Source organism: Castor canadensis, chromosome 12, assembly GCF_047511655.1.
Source record: "Castor canadensis chromosome 12, mCasCan1.hap1v2, whole genome shotgun sequence".
Taxonomy (NCBI): Eukaryota; Metazoa; Chordata; class Mammalia; order Rodentia; family Castoridae; genus Castor; species Castor canadensis.
In genome coordinates, this window is record NC_133397.1 from 64,335,887 (window position 1) to 64,355,726 (window position 19,840).

The window sequence follows — 19,840 nt, forward strand, 5'->3', positions numbered from 1 at the left end:
AGGATTGTTTGCACAATGTAACTGATCCTGACAATCAACATAAATGATCCTATCAGTCAACATTTGGAAGCAACAAGGCCTTTATCCCTGTTGGGCATTCAGCATCCTGGGTCTCTTAGTCAAGCAAAGCTCCTCTCCTCCTGCCCAGCCCCCTCAAATCTTTCAAAGATTTTCAGGTGATTTCACCTTTTTACTGTTATCATGGGTATCTTTGCAACCCCCCTTGCAAGAAATACAGCCTTTTTGATCCAACCTAAATTCAAAATGCAGTCACAAAACTGGTTAGATTCTGAGATGTTAAAAGAACATAGTCTAGATACCTTACACAGTCTCACACACCCATAGACACCAACAAATCTCTCTTTCCCCAAGAGCAAAATGCTAGCTTCTGCCTTGTATCAGCCCTAGTGAAATTGGTAGGTCAATTCAGGGGCCTAGATTGTAGCCCTGATTCTGCCACTCTGTAAGTGAATGACCTTGAACAAATTACTTCCCTGAGCCCCAGTTCCTTTATCTGTAAAATGATGATGATAATAACTATGTCATAGAAAAGAAAAGTAACATTTTCACACTTTCTGTATAAGCCACTCTGCAGACAGAACAATGTGTGTGGAAGTGCTTTGAAATGAGAAAGCTCCACGTATGCAGCAGTTGACTACATTTTAAACAAATACATGACCAAAGAAGTAACACATCCAAAATTAAATATACCCCCCAATGTCTTCAGTCTTTAAAACCAATTCCAGGTATATATTTCTGCAAAATGACCCAGTTCACAAATCTCATCCTTCAACTAGAACACATTACTTATTAGCTAAAGACAAAGAGTAGGGTCAAGTACTCCTGAGGAGGTTAGTCACATGCAGTCATTTGCAAGTTCAGCAAGCACCCAGCAGTGTTGGCTCTGCAATCAATTCCAGAAGCACACGCATGCACATATAATTGTACTGCCTGCTGCCTGTCCCTTTCCTTCACGCAGCTCATCAATGGAATTGGAACTCTCCTTATTGCTCAGCCCCACCTCTGTCCTTATTCACTTTTGGGAAACTGTCACTCTTGCAGTCCTTCAGACTTCCTTGCCTGGCCAGAGAAGTTCCTGTTTCAGCCCTAGGGGCAGCAGTACAGCCAGGTTCTGACCTCTGGGACACACTTGCCTACCTGAGGTTCTACCCCCAACTGCTTGGGGTGGGTCTGATCCAGTCAGTTTACAAAGGCACAGATCTGGTTCTCTCTGCTCTAAGCACCTTGGGGGCCTGACCCTGACCTAAACAAGGTACTTAACTTGTTTCCCCACCACTTTCTCTAGTCCAGTGTTTCTTAAAATTGACACCAGCTGAGGGGCTTGTTAAAGATTGCTGGGCCCCACTGGGAGAGTTTCTGATTCAGTAAGTTTAGGGTGGGACTAGAGAGTGGCTTCTCGAAAGTTCCCAGGTGATGGTGATGCTGCTGATCCTGGGAAGTACTTATTTGGAAACCCTGCCGCTCTTCTAATGCTGCTAAGAAAGAGGCTCGTTCGCCTAGCTCTGTGCTCACCCATGCTGAGCAGTGTGCACATAAGGAATAACCCTGCAGCAGGGGAGGCTAGAGACCCGAAGGTAGGACCTGAACAGTCTGGAGGGGTTTGTGCAGGTAAGACACTAGGCAGAAAGAAACTTGGAAGCCTACGGATGTTACTGACCTGTTTCTTCATTCAACATGGTCTAGGGTTAGGAAGGTGAAAGGACAGTGTCCTAACCCTCAAGGAGTTGCCTGCAACTAGAAGGGAAGTACACAAACAATTACAACTCCAATACCCTGTTCTGTGGAGGGAGTGCCTGAAGGGAGTATTGAACTTCAGTGCAGGGTGGGTGGGGCTCTGAAATCTGTCTGGGTTACTGGAGGGTTCATAGAAGAACTGGCATTTATGCCCAGACCTGCAGAATTTATGGGAATTTGTCAGGAAGAAAGGGTAGCAGAGAGGTGGGGTGGGAAGAGCTTTCCCCAGACAGAAAAAGTAAGTCATAAGACTACCAAAACATAAGGTTCCAGAGGGAGAAGTGATTGGGAAGGCAGCTCTCCTGTCAGCCTGGTTCCCTCCTACCTTTCTGCTGGCTTCTTCTCCATCTTCTCGTCCGCTGCTTGTCTGTTGCCCTCCCTCATAAACTGATGTTCCCCAAGGATCTGTCCTGGCATCTTTTCCATCTGTGTCCACTTCCCATGGGCTCCTCCACATGCGAGGTCTCACTCCCTGCTCACAATAGGACCCAAATCTGTTTCTGATCCAGTTCTTACCTGCTCACCTTCACAAGGATGTCCTGAGGCACCATTCCTCATATATGCTGTCCCAGTGAATGGCACCTGCATCCACCTAATTACCTAAGTCAGAGGTAACCTCCTTGAGAGGTTGCTGGGGAAAAGTAAATTGGCACGATACATTGCTGGAGGCATTTACCAAGGCACAATATGAGAGGAAAGACACTGGTATCAAATTCTGAGACTATAACTTACTGGATGAGTGACTTCATGCAAATCGTTTCCTTATCTCTAAAATGGGTTTGATGATAGTACCTACCTTACAAGATTGTCCTGTGGATTAAAGAGTAATAATCGTCGTTTTTCGAGCCCTATGTTAAGTACTTTGGATTCTTTCAGAGATGGTGAGGACCTAGTTCAAGGTCACACTGTTAGCAAGTGGTAGAACCAGGTCTGAAAGTGAGTTTTCTTATGCCATCTTCACACTGTCACACTGTCTTTCCAGTCTGTATGCCAAATAGGAAAATGTTTATGGTATTACATTAAGTGAAGAGATTGGCAAATTACATAATCAGTGAAAACAACCATGTTAGAAAGAAATTCAGATTATTAAATATGGTTGTATTGGGTGATTTTTTTAAAAATTACCTATATCCACATTTTCTTTAATATACATTTGTTATTTAAAACATCAAAATATATTGCACTGAAAATAATTAAGTCCATAACTTCTTGTGTTTGAAAATTACACTCTAGTGGTATTCTCAGTTCTAGTCTTACTTTTCTGAATAGAAAGTCTTCAGTCCTTCCACAGACCATGGTAGGAAGTAGGTATTGCAGCCATGTTCACCACTCACCAATGACTGACAACCTGGCTACTGGAGCAGGCTGTCAAAATCAGGCCTGCATGAGGGAAGTTTCAGACACAACTCGGGCTGCTTTGACTGCTTAGGGCTTTCTGCACAGCGCTACTTGAGATCAATTACTTTTTTTTTTTTTTCCTTCTAAATAGTCGGCCGAATGCTCTTTTTCCAGTTCTGGCTGAGTTGTTAGCTTCAGCCGGCGGGGTTGCCTGCCAGGTACCTGGCTTGGTGAACACCGCCCAAACTGGTCAAGCTAGTCCGCTCCGTGCCAGGACTTGCCCGTGTGTTAGAGACCCACCCTTCTCCACAGCAACCCAGGTAGGTGGAAGGCAGCTGCGGGCACCAGCCTGGCAGTCAGGCCAGATGGGTGGAGCTGAATTAATCTAACCTGGAATTTCAACTTGGCCTGCCCAACAGGTGAGGGAAAAAGCAGCTGAGAATGGGCAGTTTAGCAACTTGCAAGTATTCTTGCGCCTTGCCCCATGTCTGGAATATAGCCCAGGGTGACTTTTCAGTGTCTGTGCCAGGTTTTAGGGCTCGGCCACGCTATGGTCCCTCGGAAGCTGTCCCAGCCCCTCTTGAACGCGGTCCTCCTTGGTTACCCTCCGCGACGCGCCCATTCCCCCTCCTCTGGGAGGCAGGGCGGGGGTATCGGATTAGTCTTTGTTTTCGACGAGAAAGAGCCGAGCGCCGCGCGGGGGAGGCTTGTGATGGCAGGGCCCTGGGGTCCGCCTGGGCATGGCGCTCGGCCGTGACCCCCCGCGAGGGTGCCTTACAGCCTGCCCGCGGTCTCTGCCTCGGGGCATCCTCTTCTTGCCGGCCAGGCTGACTTGGTACGCAAACGCGCGATGTACCCCATTGTCCTGCCTCTGAAAGAGCGAGCGGCAAACGGGGAAAAGGGGATCAGTATGGCCCGGAGCTAAGGGCTCCTGGAGGCGCCGGGGCCGTCCGGGACCGCTCGGGCCCACAGGGAGTGGCAGGAAGTGGGGACACTAAGGCCGGCTCGACCGAGGGCCTAGGTTGGGAGGCCCGCGTGGCCCACCCCACCTTGCCAGGTCCGGCTGCAGCACCACCGGAGCGCAGGGACGGCCAGCCCAAGGGGACGGCCGAGTCCAGAGATAGCTGACCGGGAGGGTGGGAAGGTGCTGCAGGTGCAAAGACACGGCAGCCCAGCCAGGCCCTGCCCCCACTCGCTTGCTGGCTGCCGGCTCAGATCCCCCACTCTCGCCGCGGGAACTCCCCCCTCGCGCGGCCCCGGGCCCGGCGGCTGGGGCGACGGCGGGGCCGGCGGGGCTCTGCGGGGCCGCACGTGCGCGCCCTCCCGGGCGGGGGAGTCCCCGGGCGAGCACGTGCCGCAGCGCGCGGGGGGCGGGGAGTCCCGCGGCCGCCTTCATTGCTGCTGCTGTTGCTGCCGCCGCGGCCGCCGCTGCCTCTTCCTTCCTCCTGCGCCGTCCCCTCCTCGGCCCGGGCGGGGGGCTCGGCGCGTCGAGCTCTGCTGAGTCGGGCGCTCCGGGAGGTGGACGCCTCCGGCGGCGGCGGCGGCGGCGGCCGCGACGGTGGTGGTGGCAGCGCGGGCCGGGAAACTTTGCCCCTTTGTGCGCTCCGCCCCGGAGGCGGCGGGCAGGTCGGTGCAGTCGGTGCTTTTCCGGCTCCGGGATGGGGGAGGGGAGGTGTGGGAGGGCCCGGCCCTGAGAGGGAGGGGACGGCCTGGGGCCGGCGTGTGGGGGGTGCTGCTACTTTGTTGCAGGGGGCCAGGCGGGGTGCTATGGGTCACAGTGTAGCGAAGCCGGGCGGGGACGGCTGGGCGGGGGCTGCGGAGCTGCCGGAGCCGTGCGGCCAAGGCCCCAGAACAAAGGAGCCCGAGCGGCTGCGCGCGCGCGCAGCCCGGCCCGCGCCCCAAGCGCGCCCCCCTCCCGGCGCCCCATCGGCGGCGCTGGCCGCCCTCCCCTGTCGGGCTGCGGGCGCGGCGGGGCGGCCGCGGGCGCGCCCCCACCTCCAGGCCTCTTCCGTGCCGGGGGCGCTGGGCAGCCTGGCGAGCGAGGCTCTCACCAAACTTTATTTTGAAAGCTTCGCTCCCTTGGGGAGGGCCCAGCGGTCCCCGGTAAGAAGGGTATGAGGGAATTTTGGTGAAACTCACAAGCCTGTGGGATGGGTGCAGAGGACAACTTTCTCAGACTTTTCCACTTTAACCGCCTCCTTTAAATTCTTCGTCCAGGCCCCCTCATCACTCGGTTCGGCTGTAGACCATCCCCCTGGCGCGTCCTGCCTGAGGTTCTGGGCAGGACTTCATTTGCGTTAGCCCCTCTCTTCCCCCATTTTCTCTTTTTTCCAGAAACAGGAAGAGGTAACACGTGAAAGTTGTCCCTGAGCCCCAAGTGATGCGCTTCCCCTTTCTGTCTCTTTCAGGCAGCGCTGCCTTCTCTATCATCCTGACCCAAGAGGAGAAAAAATACTGGGAGAAGACTCCTTGCCTTGCTCTGCCCCACCACACACCCACTTGCTCACCTCATGCCTGGGTCTCTGGTGGGTGAGGGTGAAGAACTCACCCAGCCAAGATGATCCATTCCCTAGGTGCTGTTGCTGCTGTCCTCCCCCAGATCCGGGGCCCCATTAGGTGGGAGAGTGGCCCTGGAAGGAGCCCTGTCAGACTGCTTCAGAGAAGGTGAAGAGGGCTTAAGAAGAGGCGCCCATCCCAGACACAGAAGCTCCTTGCCTTCGCCCTGTAGACTCTTGGCCGTTTTAGGAGAGAAGAACCTGTTGGTGACCCTTGGGCAGGAGGAAACTGGGCTGTGGTTCTGCCCTGCACCTATGCTCCTTCCTCTGACAGCATCAGTGTCATGAGCCAGTTTCAGGTGCCCCTGGCCGTCCAGCCAGACCTGCCAGGCCTTTATGACTTCCCTCAGGGCCAGGCGATGGTAGGGAGCTTCCAGGGGCCTGGGCTTCCCATTGCGGGGAGTGAGGCCCAACTACGAGGGGGTGGAGATGGGAGGAAGAAACGGAAACGGTGTGGGACTTGTGAGCCCTGCCGGCGCCTGGAAAACTGTGGGGCTTGCACCAGCTGTACCAACCGCCGCACGCATCAGATCTGCAAGCTGCGTAAGTGTGAGGTGCTGAAGAAAAAAGTGGGGCTTCTCAAGGAGGTAAGCTGGCCCTTGCTAGGCTCCCTGTCCCTTCCTTGAGGATGTTAAACTCCTGGAATCTTGTTAAAGATTTGTCCAGTTAAGCCCATTCTCCCATTTTAGGTCTCTTGGTCCACCTTTGAGTGGGCCCATAAGCAGCGAAGCTGACATTGCAAGCACAGTGGGCTTCTTTTTTGTAGGTCTGATAATTTGTATGGAAGTGGGAGTGACTGGGTCTCAGAGGTTGCTAAGCCAGCACCCTCATCTCTAATGTTTGCATTTGATGCAGGATAGTGATGTCTAGCTTGGTTTCTAGAATCTAGTTTCTTGACTTGCTTGAAGCCCCAGACTCTGTATTTCTAGGTCACATTAATGTCTGAGTACAAGGGCAGTGATAGTTCCTGACGGATTGGCAAAGAAAGCTCTGGAGTGACAAGGTGGTTTAATGCTGTCCTGATGGAGTGGGCTATTCCTTCCCTAAACTTTTCTTGGGTGCCATCATTTTTCTTAGATGGCAAGCCACTTGAAACTGTCTGGAAATCTAGTGAGAAACACATGATTTGGGTTTCCTATGGTACTAGTACTTCTTGAGGCCAAAGACTTAAAATCTGTGTTCTAAGGACAGTAGTACCTTGGTGGGTAGCAGGCACCAGATACTAATTCATTAATGAATAATGTCCTTTTAAGACACTCACCCCAAGGAGGAGAACGCCCTGTATTTGGGGTGGATGTGAGAACAAGGAGTTGAGATGAGAGCAACCCCCGGTGAGAAGTGGAAGGACAGTAACTCTGAATTGGCTGTCTTTCCCATTCTGGTGGTAGACTGCTGGCATGAGGTCGGTAGCAGCCGCGACAGTGGAGAGTTGGCAGGAGTACGGACGCGCGAAGTTGAGCAGATTAGGTTGAGCGGCGGAGGTCACTTCAGGCAGCGGAACTGGCGCTGGACAGAGACAGAGGCTTGCGCTGTCTGCAGGGCTCCCCTGGCTCTGCTACTGATTCCTCCACAGGCCCTTGACAACTCAGGCCTTACTGAGCCTGTCTTCTCCTTGGGGAAATGGAGGAGTTGTACTTGATGGTCTTCATCTGAGCTGAGAGCTGCATGCGCTATGGGCTAGAGCACCTGTGGCTGTGATGGGCTCGCAGCATGCACTTGGAATTTCCTTGAGTGCAGAGCTGTGCCTCGAGCTGGGAGGACAATGATCTTGTGACTAGGAAGAAAGAGCCATGTGTTGGAAGCAGGGAAGAGAGTATTGCTGGATGTTTCTTTCCCTTCTGCCTTCCCATGCTCACTTGCTCTGGATGCTGTTTGTTGTGACCCATGGACCACAGACTGTGCCCTACTTATCAAACTGATTAAAGCAGACACCTGAATCACATCTGCAGCTCCCTACCTCAACCTGGGAGATAGTACCCAACTCCTTTATGTTGCTAGTGTGAGGGCAGGTTAGCACGCTGCTCTAGTGCCCTGAAGGTCATTTCTGAAAGGGCTGGGATAAGGTAGAGTCTTTATTTCTGAGCATTGGATCTGGTGTTCTGCTATAAGGAGAACCTGCCTAGTATACTTTGTAAAGCTTGGTTCTTTCATCTCTTTTTTTAACATTCATGTCCTTCCCTACTCCATTCCTCCCATAACCTAAACCTGAAGGGGTAAAGAGGCTGAGCTTTGTGGACTTAGATGCTATTGGAACCAGTGGTCCTTGTGGATGGTGTTAAGTGCTTCTTTTGGAATCAATGGGGATACCTGAGTGACAGGGTCTGGGAGTGAGGCCAGGACCTGTCATTCTTCCGTGTAAGCTGCCAGCCTAGGCTGCCTGGGTGGTCATGGTAAAGATACCATGGATCTGGGTTGGCTGAGGCTTCCACACAACTCTGCTGAGAGGTGTCTGCACCCTGTGGACCTCACCATGATTGGTATCCCCCACCCTCCTACACACCCTGGAGCCTCCAGGTTCAGGTAAAATACAGCTGGATGGCCTGTAATCTCCTAGGGCAGAAGGTCCACATGCAGGTCTGTGGATCAGGGCTGGCTCCCAATTTCGGGAGAAATAACACCATGGGGACAATGGCATCGAGTTTTTTTGGTTGTTGTTTTCCTTAAGGCTCACTTTCTTTGACTTAAAGAGCAGTGCTGTGTTCTATGGATAGGTTTTTTTTCTCCTTTCTCTTACAAAGTGGAGGTGTGGATAGAAAGGTCTATTAAAAAAATTTTTTTTTTTACTTGCTAAAATAGTAACTGGTGGCACGCTCCACTTTTTTTTTTTTTTTAAATTGGTCCATGAAGGCAGAATGACTGGGAACTGCTCTCCAGAAGACACCATGTCTAATGGACATGTCTCTAGCATAGTTGCAGAACTGAGATGTGCCTGACTCTGCCTGAACAAATTGTTTAGGAGCCCCAGGGGGACCACTGGGACCTTAGTCACTAGATCTTAGCAGAACATGACCCCCCCCCGCCCCCCCAGTCCTGGGACATTTTTGGCTCTGACTCTTCAAGTGGGGCAAGACACATCATCCCAGGGAGTCTTGGAAATCTGAGGCTCGTGTCTCCACTCCCTGATATTTCCTCCTCTCTGTTAGAATAGTGCTATTTCTCTGGGCACCCTTTCCTTCCATTCCGGCTCCATTTCTCCCAGCTGCCTTTGGGGCTTTGTTTGAGCTGTCTGCTGACAGCTGCTTTGAATCATCCTGTAAGGGGGAAGATTATCTTGCGTTTCTGTCTTCCTTCCATATTCCTCATTCTTTTTCCCAGTGGGCTTTGGGAAGGTGCTGGGGAATCTGTCTACTCAGAAAAGTAGTTCAGTGCTGTAAGACTAGAGATGGCTCCTGAGAGGCAGGCAGCCACTTCCCTGGGTCCTAACTTAAGGTTGGGGCAAGTTGGCAGTAGCTGTAGGTAATACATGTGAAAGGGTTTATTTGTGTAGCATGGTCTGTCTTCCCAGTTCCAGGAATGATTTAGATCCTAGGCTGATGTCAGAGGCTGTTTAACTTGCATTCTTTTTTACCTGAATGGTGGTTTGGTAGCAGAACAAAGACAGCCGATTAGAGTGGGTGTGGAGGCATTGGAGGGCTCACAGTAGGACAACATAGTTAATAATAAGATAGCCCTGCAAAGAAGGATTGCCCCTATTGTGTGATTGAAAGGTAAGAGAAAATATGCTTAATGCCTGGCACATAGTAGGCAACTAGTGCACTGTGACAAAATGTTCCTAGATTGTGTAGAAGAAAATCTTTATGCATAAACAACTGTGCATTAGTCTGAGGTCTAAACATGCAATACAAATTGTTTATCTTAAAATGTTCCCTGGCTTGCTGAAAGAACTGTAGCACAGAACCTGGGGGCCAGGCATAGGGAGAGGAAGAGGCTGTACACCAGGAGCAAAGAGATACCATGGTGCTGGGCCTGTCTGAAAAGTTACCCATGGGTGAAGAAACAAATACTTGATTGAATAGGAGAATGACCCTTTATGAACACAAAAAGTCTGCATAGAAAAATATATGCATAGTATTGGAAACATGACTGAGAAAAGTATGGGTGAAAATTAGAAAAATGAAAAGATAATATGGTTTGAGAATACTTTCTAACCCTCAGCCAATTGAATTTAATGGCTGAAACACATCTTTCCATCAGATATGAGACAAGATATCTGGGAACTGGGGTGGAGGGATGTCTTTTAACCTTATTAGAAACTGGGTGAATTCTTGCCCAGCCTTCTGATAGCCCTCTTTTTCTGAATCTATAGGGTGTAAGGAGGGATGCTCTCAGCAACAAAGGGTGAATGGATTGGTGGAGAAGCATTGAAAATCTTTAGGGAAAGGGGCACCATCCTGGCATTTATGAGGCCTGAGAGAAGGCTGGGCAAGGAGAAGTGTTTACCATAGACTTAAGAAAATTCTTTTAAATGCAAGCCACTTTTAACCCAATAGCCACAGACTGTAAAAGGGAAGTCAGCTGGAGGGGCAGTATTCATTTTTTTAAAAGGAAATGCTAACAGAACAGCCATGAATGGTAGTCTAAGGAGGAAGGTGGTGGTACTGGGGAAGGACTGAAATGTCTGTGCAAAGGCAGGGCTGCTGTCCAGTGAGTGGAAATAGTAAAGGCCATGCTCACTGGAAGAAAGGTTCAGAAGTGAACTGAGCCTTCACAGGCATATCAGGAAGTCCAGTGACCAGAATGTGCTGAGGCTGGTAGAAGAAAACACACATAAGAATTATTATCATGTACATTCCCATGAAGAATGAGAAGGAAGGGGTAGGTTTGTAATTTTGGGAGCCATAACTGGGGACGGAGAGAACAGCCACTGGGGCCTGGTCATTGCTAGAATGTATAAACTAGAGAAAGGAGAGCCAGTTAGGTGTTCTGCCTGGGCCTGGGACATTGCTCCCTACTGAATGCCTTCACATGTGTTAAGAGAATCACAGTTTTTATACAGAATTATGGTGAGTGAAAGGGGGCCAAAAGACCAGAGACTCATCTTTTGTTCAATTTTTTAGAGATCTTAGAAATTTATAAATGCATAAACTTGATGTTAATTTTTTATAGTTCCAGAATAGATTTTATAAAAAAAAAAAAATGGTTTGTGATACTTTAGAAAGGCAAGTGGTAAACTGTGGATGAACTTAGCCCAGTCAAGCTAAGATCTGGATTTCTGCAGAGAAATAATGGGATCCCCAGTCAGCTTCTTGAACCTATCAGAGATTCTGTGTTTGACATAAAGTTATTCTGAAGGAAAGGCATTGATCTTATGCCCTGTTCAATCTTTTTATCAACCATGTAGATCGGGAATTCCATACTGGGATCACTGTGGAACATTTTAAAAATACCATTGTCTGTGTCCCATTTGCCAAGGATTCTGACATAAGTAATCTGGAGTGAACTCAACTGGACTGGGGCTTCCCAGGTGTATCTAATGTGTAGCTTGTGTAGAGACTTCTGATGCAGATAAGACTGAGGTATTGGGCTCCTGCCTGGCCTTTTCTACTGCACATTGCTTTCTTGAGTCTACAGGCACCTGAATAGTTCACAACCTCACTTCTACCTTACTACTGAGGAGAACATCAGCATCATCTGGGAACTCATTAGAAATGCAGGATCTCTGTCCCTACCCTAGACATTTTGAATCAGAATCTGCACTTCAACCAGATTTCCCAAGTGACTTGTTTGTCCATTAGAATTTAAGGAGCTAGTCTTCACGTCTGTGACTAGGAGAAGGGGGTGGGACATGAAGAAGTTGGCTAATCAGATAAAGAATTTCATTTGCCAAGCAGGATAAGGACTCAACACATTTCTTTACCCTGTAAGCCAGGCAAGAATCTCTTGAGATTTACTCCAAGTTTCTTCTTCTTCTGGAGTTCTTTCCTTTTAGTCTACTGGGTTATCAGTAAACCCTTCATGAATTTGTGTGTATTCTGAGAACAGTCAGGAAAAATCTCAGAAGAGTTTGCTACTCAGCCTGATTCAGGTCACCTGAAGAGACAAAAGTAGTAGACGGTGTTATCAAGAGGAGGGGATGTGTCCATGGAATCCTGGGTCTTGTAGAAGGGTCTAGAGATCTATGGAGCAGAAGGGATGTGTGCTTTTTTCACAAGATTCAGGAAATAGGTGTGTCAGATTCTTGAGTGGGTGCTAGTGGTTAGGATAATGTAGCTATTAAGTTAAAGGATAAAACAAAGGGCAAAGGAGACTGGAGTGGCCTAAGCAGAGAGCCCCAGCCAAGTCAGTGGGATTTAATCAGGATAAACACAAAGTCCTGACCTTTTTAAAAAGAAAAGTGTGTAAGGAGCGCTAGCTTCCTATCAGGTAGAAAGAGTTGAAAGGAGTATTGACAGCCTATCTTGTTCTGTAAGAGTGGTCACATACGGAACAAACAAGACACAGGACTGTTTGGCTTGCACGTGAGTAGAAGAATGCAGGCTGAGGCAAGTGTTAGGTGAAAGAGACTCAGTTTCTTCATGAGGAATGTACAAAACTTTTGTTAGTGAACATTTTCAGCAGACAATTTAAAACCATGTTAGAAAAAAGAATAACATTTTATAGTTTCTACATTGAAGAACTGGTCTGAGAGGTACCCTGTTTCCTGTGACTGCATGAGTCTGGGTAGAGGTAAGGTGCTGACTGGCAGGAATCTTATGTGGACATTCTCTCTCAGGTGGGGGCTCTTCACTTGGACTCTTGCTAGGACTATCATAATATAATATTAGGTCTATTTTTATATTCATTAGACAGCTATATTCCAGAAGAAAGATCTATCATAGACCACATTTTTGGTCAAGTTCTAGACTTTTTTTCCTTTTTGTGATGCTGGGGTTTGAAATCATGGGGCTGCATGCATGCTAGGTGAGCACTCAGTACTTACAACCCTAGCCCTAGACTTAATCTTGTAGCAAGACCTAATCTCAGACCTCAGTTGGGGAAAGGTTTGTGAACTTCCTGAGTTTCAGTCAAATGTTATGTGAATATGTAGAACTGTATTTTCACAGGGGAGAAGGTCTGTGGTTTTTAGTAGAGTCTCAAAAACTATTCATGACCTCCACGAGTTTAAAAAAAATGATCTGAGTTGTTCAATATGATACCCATAAAGCCACAGTGGCTATTTAAGTTAACATTAATTAATATTAAACAACTGTCACACTAGCTACCTTCCGAGTAGTAGATAGCCATATGTAGCTAGTTTGTGTATTGGACAGTACAGATAAAGAATGTTCTTGTCATTGTAGAAGTTCCGTTGGGGCTGTGCTGTGAGCCTGGACCCTCACCACAGCCTCTTTCTAGGTTGGGAGAACAGCTGCGTGGGTTGGCTGCTCTCAGATGTACACTTGGGTTTAGGATCATGGCGCCCACCCTAGGTAAGTGGTAAGGTCTGTGGAGGAGGACATTGCTTTCCTGGGTTTTAACATAGGAGGCTCACTGCTGCTTGAAGGCATGGCAGTGTTTTATCTGCTCTGGGGAGAGAATAGCAGTGAGAATGAGGTGTGGCTTCCCACCCAAAGGCACGCTCCACAGCTCTTCATTGGGGAAAATGAGGCTTCCCCACCCATAGTCCTGATCGCTAGCCCCAGTGAACCTTGTCCATGCCAACTTCTAGTCTCAAACATACTTCTTCAGGGGACCTGTCTGGAGTTGTCCGTCTGCCTTGGATTGTCTTATTCTGGAGCAGACAGTATGGTGACTGGGTGTATTGGCAGCACATGCCTGGTGTCTCAGGAGTTGTCCCTGATTTCTTGCTCCATTACCTATCACTTCTTTACAGCTGCTTTGTGGAATGAGGGTAGGATGCTCAAGAAGAGAGTGGATTTGAAAGAAAAGAGACTCCTTTGTCTTCCTCTTGAGCTCTGCTACACCAGGTAGCTGTTCCGGGAGAGTTCTTCAGGGTTGCTGATGGCCTCTGGGTTCATTCTTGCAGGGCTGAGGCTGCTGCTACACCTGGAATGCACATGTCCTTTGATGGCCTTGTCCCCTGGCACTTCTTGATGAGAAATCAATAACCTAAGTTATCAAGGGGGGAATAAAAAAGAAAGCCCTGACTGGTTTTCAGGTGATCGCAAGTCTGGATGGTTGCTTGATTGCTTCAAGTAGCACAGGCAGCTGGCTGGGGCACTCTCAGATGACTCTGTCCCCATAGTGCTGCCTCAAATTGTAGAAGTTCAAACTCTTGTCCTGTCCTGCTCCCCCACACCCACCACCCTGGGAGTTAATGGACAAATAACATAACATACCACTACTATTAGAGCAGCAACACTGGAGTGTCAGGATGGAGTGGGAGTTTGATCAGATAAAGTCATTTGGGGGCATTGGCTAGAGACTGCAGGTGTCCCTATAGCCCCTTCCTCTCCTATTTACTGCCAGGAAGGCCTCAGGAAGGGAGCATAGGAAGCTTTGCCAAAAATCAAGTGATACAGTACTGGACTAGAGTCTGTTCCACTTTTGAGCCATTCTTGTGGGCAAAGATATTGGGTTGCTCTCTCCCATCTTTTTCTGTGTTTATTGAATTGCTCTTGCAGGGTAAGCTCTAGGCACCCCAGTTCCCCCAATGATACTGGGAATGATTCTGGAGCTCTAGAAGAGAGAGCAAGGGCTGGGTCCTGTTTGTATTGTGTTTACTCTATGGGGTGAGGAGGGACATAGCAAAGGAGTTGGGGCTGGAGTGAGAGGAGAGCTGGTTCTAGGAGGACAAGGAGGAGATACACCTTCCTGGAATGTTTCCTGGGCCTCAGGACCTAAACTGTCCTTTGTGCTGGAGAAGATCAGCTCCCCTCTCTGGTGTTGCTTCACTTTTCAGAGACACAGTGATAATCTGCTTTTACCTGAAGATGTGAAAGCTGTCTTCCCAACCCCATTCAGCAAGCTTTATCTAGGACCAGGTGGGCAAGGCACTGCGTTGAGCCTGGGCAAGGAGTAAAGGGGAGGCAATGTTAACTGTCCTTAATGAGCTTGAGGTGGGAGGGAGAGGGAGACATGCATGGAAACAGATAATTACAGCACATTCTGGTACGGCTGTAAGGGAGGGGTGCCTTGAGGGCAGAGACCAGCCTTAGTCACCTTTGGGCCCCTTTCAGCCCAGCTGGGAAGGGAAGGAACATGTCTTGAGAGGTTCAGTGGAGTGTCATGTGAAGTAATGAGGGTATTGTCTCTTTTGACCCAGCCCGGTGTGGAGATGCTACTAAAATGCTCGTGGCTGGTAGGAGGGGTATGGAAGGACACAGGGAGGCTGCTGGGCACTCCAGAGGATATTTAGGTGCTTTGTATTAATTCCTCTTGGAAGGCTTTCCTCCAGGGCTGCCACATGTTTCTTAAGTACTCAACCTTCTTGTTTTGCCTTCTGCATAATATCATATGGTCCCTCATTATTTGCTTAGGTCCTGGAACATTTTGTGGTCCAAAGCTGTTGAATTTGGGGTGAGGAGACCTTGATGAGGCTCATAGAAGACTTTCTGACAAGCATCTAGGAGGGCATGTGGTGGTAAGCATAGTGTCAACTGCTACCTGTCAGAGACTCTGTGTGCATCCTGTTTTTGGCATGGAAGTGAGAAAGTAGACTTGTTGGCTGCCTTTCATTTGGACATAGATGAGTGCCTTGGTTTAGTCTTATTCTGCGTCTCCAAGAAGGGGCATCTTTTTTCTTCTATTGCTGCTGCTGCTGCTCCTCGGCTTCCTCCTCCCTGTGATTGCCGTTGACACAGACTTCCGCTGCCAAAGCTAATTGTGAGGCCTGATCAGTGAATGAAGGCAAAGGCAGTTCCCATGACAACGGCAAAGAGTTTCAAATATAGGGAATGATGTGTGTGTGATGGGCTGCAATTACTTGGGTGGAAATTGATGCGTGGACACCGGGGACTTCAAACATAGGCTCCGAAGGTGGAGGGGGTGTTAGGTTTCTTTAGCAGAATCCTTTGTGTAGCGGAGAGGGAAGCAGGTCATAGATTTGCCTCATAGTCAATTTCCCATGCCTTCAGTGTGTGGAATGTTGACAAAATCCTCCAGAAGCTTTGGAGAGGCATGACTGTAGCCATTCTAGTTGGGGCGGCAGCACATACACACAGAAAAATTTCAAGTGTCAAGTGAGAAATATCAGAAATGATGTAGGCTGGTGGAGGGCTGGGGTAACTAGATGTGGCTTCCTGGAGGAAGTAGGCTTCAAATAAGCTTTGAAGGAAAGCCCTGTGGGCAGTGACCTCATTCAGGACACAGCCAAGGCAAGGGAAGAGGACAAACCTTTCTTTATCTCCTGCTAGCTCTAGAAGAGGTAAGTGGATTTGAACATTGTAGAGCTACTCATAGTGGCCTTGACTGAAAGTGAGGGGATAGCAAGAGGTCAGCTTAGTCACTTTCTAGCTGTGTGACTTTGGGCAAAGTGCTAAGCCTCTCTGCATTCCAGTTTCTCTGTTAAATGAGCATGAATAATTCCTGTTTTATTGGCTTAAGTTTTTGTTGTTGGGGGAGCGGGGAACTAGGGTTTTGAATTCAGTGCTTCACACTGGCAAAGCAGGCACTCTATCACTTGAGCCACACCTCTGGTCCATTTTGGAGTTGGAGTCTTGAAGTATTAGAACTACGATCCTCTCAATTTCATTCTCTCCCAAGTAGCTAGGATTATAGGCACAAGCCACTAGCTTGTTCTGAGGTTTAAATAAGATTTTGTATGACACGCCTCCTGGTGTTGGGCCCTTCGTGGGGTTGATGCTTGGTTGCTGCTCTTGCAAACCTCTGGAAGTGTCATCATTCCCTGGTCTATCTGTGTGGTGTCCAGCCTACAGGTATCCATATTCTTGAACTTCTCTGTATGTGTCCTGAAAGTGGGTGAATGCATTCACTTCTCCCAGAGGGAACGTCTTTGGCCCCATTCTTCCTGCTCAGAGTGCCATAGGGTTGGGATGGAAGATGGGGGAGGAATCCTCTGGTTTGGTCACTGCGAAGCCCCAAATGTAGAAAGGGGGCATATAGATATGGGAGGAGGTCAGTTGGGGAATGGAATATCCTGGATGGAGATTGGGTGGCCTGGCATGTGCCTTGCCTGAATCAGCTCTGGCATTCTGGGTACCCCAGAAGAGGAAGGAGACCAGAGTGGGATGAGGATGGGAGTAGGTTGGCTGTTGCAGCTCCTTTGAGGTACCAAGGGTTGCTTGAGGGATAGGGTGGAGACTTGTAGTTGAGGTACGGTTGAGTTAGCTTGGAGAGATAAGGTTGACAGGGAGTTGGGGTGAGAACTTGGCTCCATAACTCCTGCAAGCTAGTGAGGAAGATGTGTGCTAATTGAACAAGTCTGGGACTCTGCTGCATTTCAGCCATGGCAGGTCCTGTGCTCCTAGGAGAGCAGGTGTTACCCTGGATCCTTGGGGACCTCAGTGAGAGGGCTGAAGAGGAGAGGGGCCTCCCCACCTGAGGACCCACCCACCCCTGCTGCTCCACCGTCCTTATGTAGAAGCTCAACTCAGCACATTCCAGCTCTGTGCAGAGCCTAGTAAAGTGGGAAAGACAGGGCCCTGCCCACGTGTGGAGACTGTGGAGTAAATAAATAACTTCACTGCGATATGACTGGTGCCCTAGAAGAGGCAGTACGCTGTTCCATGAGGACCCAGGAGGAGCTGGTGACACTCAGGGAAGCTTGGTGACTGAAACTGGATTAAGCCTTGTACCACATTTGCTTGCTGGGAATAGGGGGAGAGTGGGGAGGGATATCTAGGCAGAAGGAGCGGCATCAGGAAAACTCCCAGGCATGAAAGAGAAGTGGTTGGTTCAAGTAACTCCAGTTTTTTTTTGCATCTCTCTGGGATTGACAGAGGTCATTAGAGAATTGCATTGAGAAAGGCCTAGGTCTGAATTCCAGCTACAATTCCAGCTGCCACTCACCAGCTGTGTTAACAGGCAAGTAACTTAATGTTCCCTAAGTCTGTTTCCCTGTAAGAGAAGAGTAAGGCAAATGAGATGATCTTACAACATGTTTGGCACACAGCCTGGTGCGTAGCAGGGGCTTGGTAAACTCTGGCAGCCATGGCAGCAACAGTATTGATACTGTTCAAGCAGTGTTAGTCTCTTATCCAACAGCATTCTGTGTGTAGGGAAGTGGGGTAGCACAAGGATTGGAGGACCAGGATATAAGGAGGGACTCGCCTAGTCAAGGTGAGTTAAGAGGGCCAAAAGCCAAGTTTTTAACCTAGAGCCATGGCTTAGAACATTGTTCCTTATACTGTCTTATCACCTGCTCCCTTCCCTGCCCTGGGAGGAGCACAGTGGAACTGCCCTTTGTCCCCAGGGGGGAGGCAGGTGTGGGCCTGGTGCCTCCTGGAGCCTCCTCATCAAAGGCCAGCCTTGCTGTTTCTCCTAAGGCAGCTCATCCAGTTCTGAGTACCCCCTGGGGCTCTGGGGAGGGGAGCAATTAGGCATCTGTGGTGGAGTGGGTAATAGAGCAAATCATCAGCTCAGGAGTGCTCACACATCCTATGAGTCACATCTCTCTGGCCTCGGCTTATTCATCTGTGAGAATGAGAAGTAGCACCCGGTGAGCTCCTCCACAAATGCAGAGTGCTGCCGGTAACTAGCGAGCAGCACTGGCAGCTTGGCAGGCAATGTGCTGTGTTTCTTCACGGGAGTCCTCGCAACTGTGTGAAGTAGCTGATAGTTCCATTTTTACAGATGAGCAAAAGGAGGCTAAGAGAGGTAAGTTACCACCAGCTGGGTAATACTGAAACTGAACCTAAATTTGAGGGTGGCAGAGTGTAGAGGTAGAAGTTCTGGGGTGTTCAGCTACATGAAGTGGGATAAAGAACAACGTACCCAGGGATACCCAGAAATTGAATCCAGCAGTGGATTGGAGGACCCTTTCTCTTTTCTCTCTGTTGTTACCCTTCCTCCCCTCCCCTTGGTAACCCCTTTGTCTTTCTGGTTGTAGCAGACCGGAGTTTGGGAACTGAAAGACCAGAACTTTTGGGAACTGGGCCATCTTCCTTCTTTTTTTTTTTTTTTTCCCTCCTTCTTCTCATAGCTAGAATTGTATTTTATTTTTTATTTTATTCATATGTGTATGCAATATTTGGGTCATTTCTCCCCTCTTTCCCCCCATCTTCCCTATTCTGCCTCTTTTAGAGATAGGAAGCCCTGAGGACTGAGGTGGGGGGGGCACCTCCTGCAGCCTCTCCAAGAAAGGAGAAACCATGGCCAAGTTGGGTGGGGTATGTCCCAGCACCAGGTGTGACTGATCCTAGAGTGAGGTGGGTGTTTGGGGTGGGGGTGGAGAAGCTGACTTGGGAAAGCTTGAGACACAGGCAGTGCTGGCTCTGGGAAGCAGCTTATTTTCTGAGTCGTGTGCAGAAGGGCAGGGAGTAGTGCAGAATTGTTAAAGAGTATGATCTTTAGAGCTTCACAGCCCTGACTTGGAATTTTAGCTGGTATGTTCTATTTGTATCACCTTGGTTAAGTTACTTCACTCTTTTTGCCTTGTTTTCTCATCTGCAAAATGGGATAAAGGCTCTTGCTGCCTCGGCTTTTTTTTTTTTTTTTCTTCGAGGATTGAAGGGACTGTTGTGCCTCATACTCTTATGTCCTAGCTACTGCCAGGATTAAACTGGCCAGAGTGGCGGGGGTGGGAGACCCAGGCGCAGTCTGGCATTTTTGACCCCGGAGGGGCAGTGGATGCCTTCTGCGTAGTATCTTCGGGGTGTCCTCAGGAGGAGGTGCCCCGGAATCCCCAGACTGCCAAGGGAGCGTTGGTGGCGGGCCTGGGAAGCAGCCCTGGTGGCTCAGCGGCACCCTCGGGGGCGGCCCCAACCTTGAGGCTGGGCAGGTCCATTGGCGGGGGCAGGGCCGACTGCGGGATTGGCTGACGTGCGCACCGCCCCCTCGCACACCAGCCTCGCGGCAGGGAGGGGAGCGCAGCCGGCAGCTGGCCGCCGCCTCCTCTGCAGTGCCTCCCTGCGTGCGCTCCCTCCGGCGGGGATAATGGGAGGCCCGGCGGCGGCCGATGCACCGGAGGAGGCCGGCCGAGGTATAGCACGGAGGGCCTGGAGGGACTGGCAGACCAACACGGGTTCGGGGGAGAAGAGGGCAGTGTTTTCTAGGATTTGGGGAGGATTCAAAAAGGAATAATGAAAACAAAAACAGTAGAAGGCGAATGGGACCATCATTGCGGGTCTGGG

General features: G+C 49.6%; 1 protein-coding gene across 5 annotated transcripts in view; it reads left to right on the forward strand.

The window, feature by feature from the left end:
- The first annotated feature begins 4,517 nt into the window (after positions 1 to 4,517).
- Tet3 (tet methylcytosine dioxygenase 3) overlaps positions 4,518 to 19,840 on the forward strand; it is a 110,229-nt gene continuing 94,906 nt past the window's right edge. The window contains exons 1-2 of one of the 5 annotated variants that reach the window (XM_074050020.1): positions 4,518 to 4,719; positions 5,502 to 6,235. In XM_074050020.1, coding sequence (XP_073906121.1) covers positions 5,933 to 6,235 — 303 coding nt within the window. In that variant the 5' untranslated portion in view covers positions 4,518 to 4,719; positions 5,502 to 5,932. The other 4 variants (XM_074050021.1, XM_074050018.1, XM_074050023.1 and 1 more) reach the window with 4 other exon arrangements.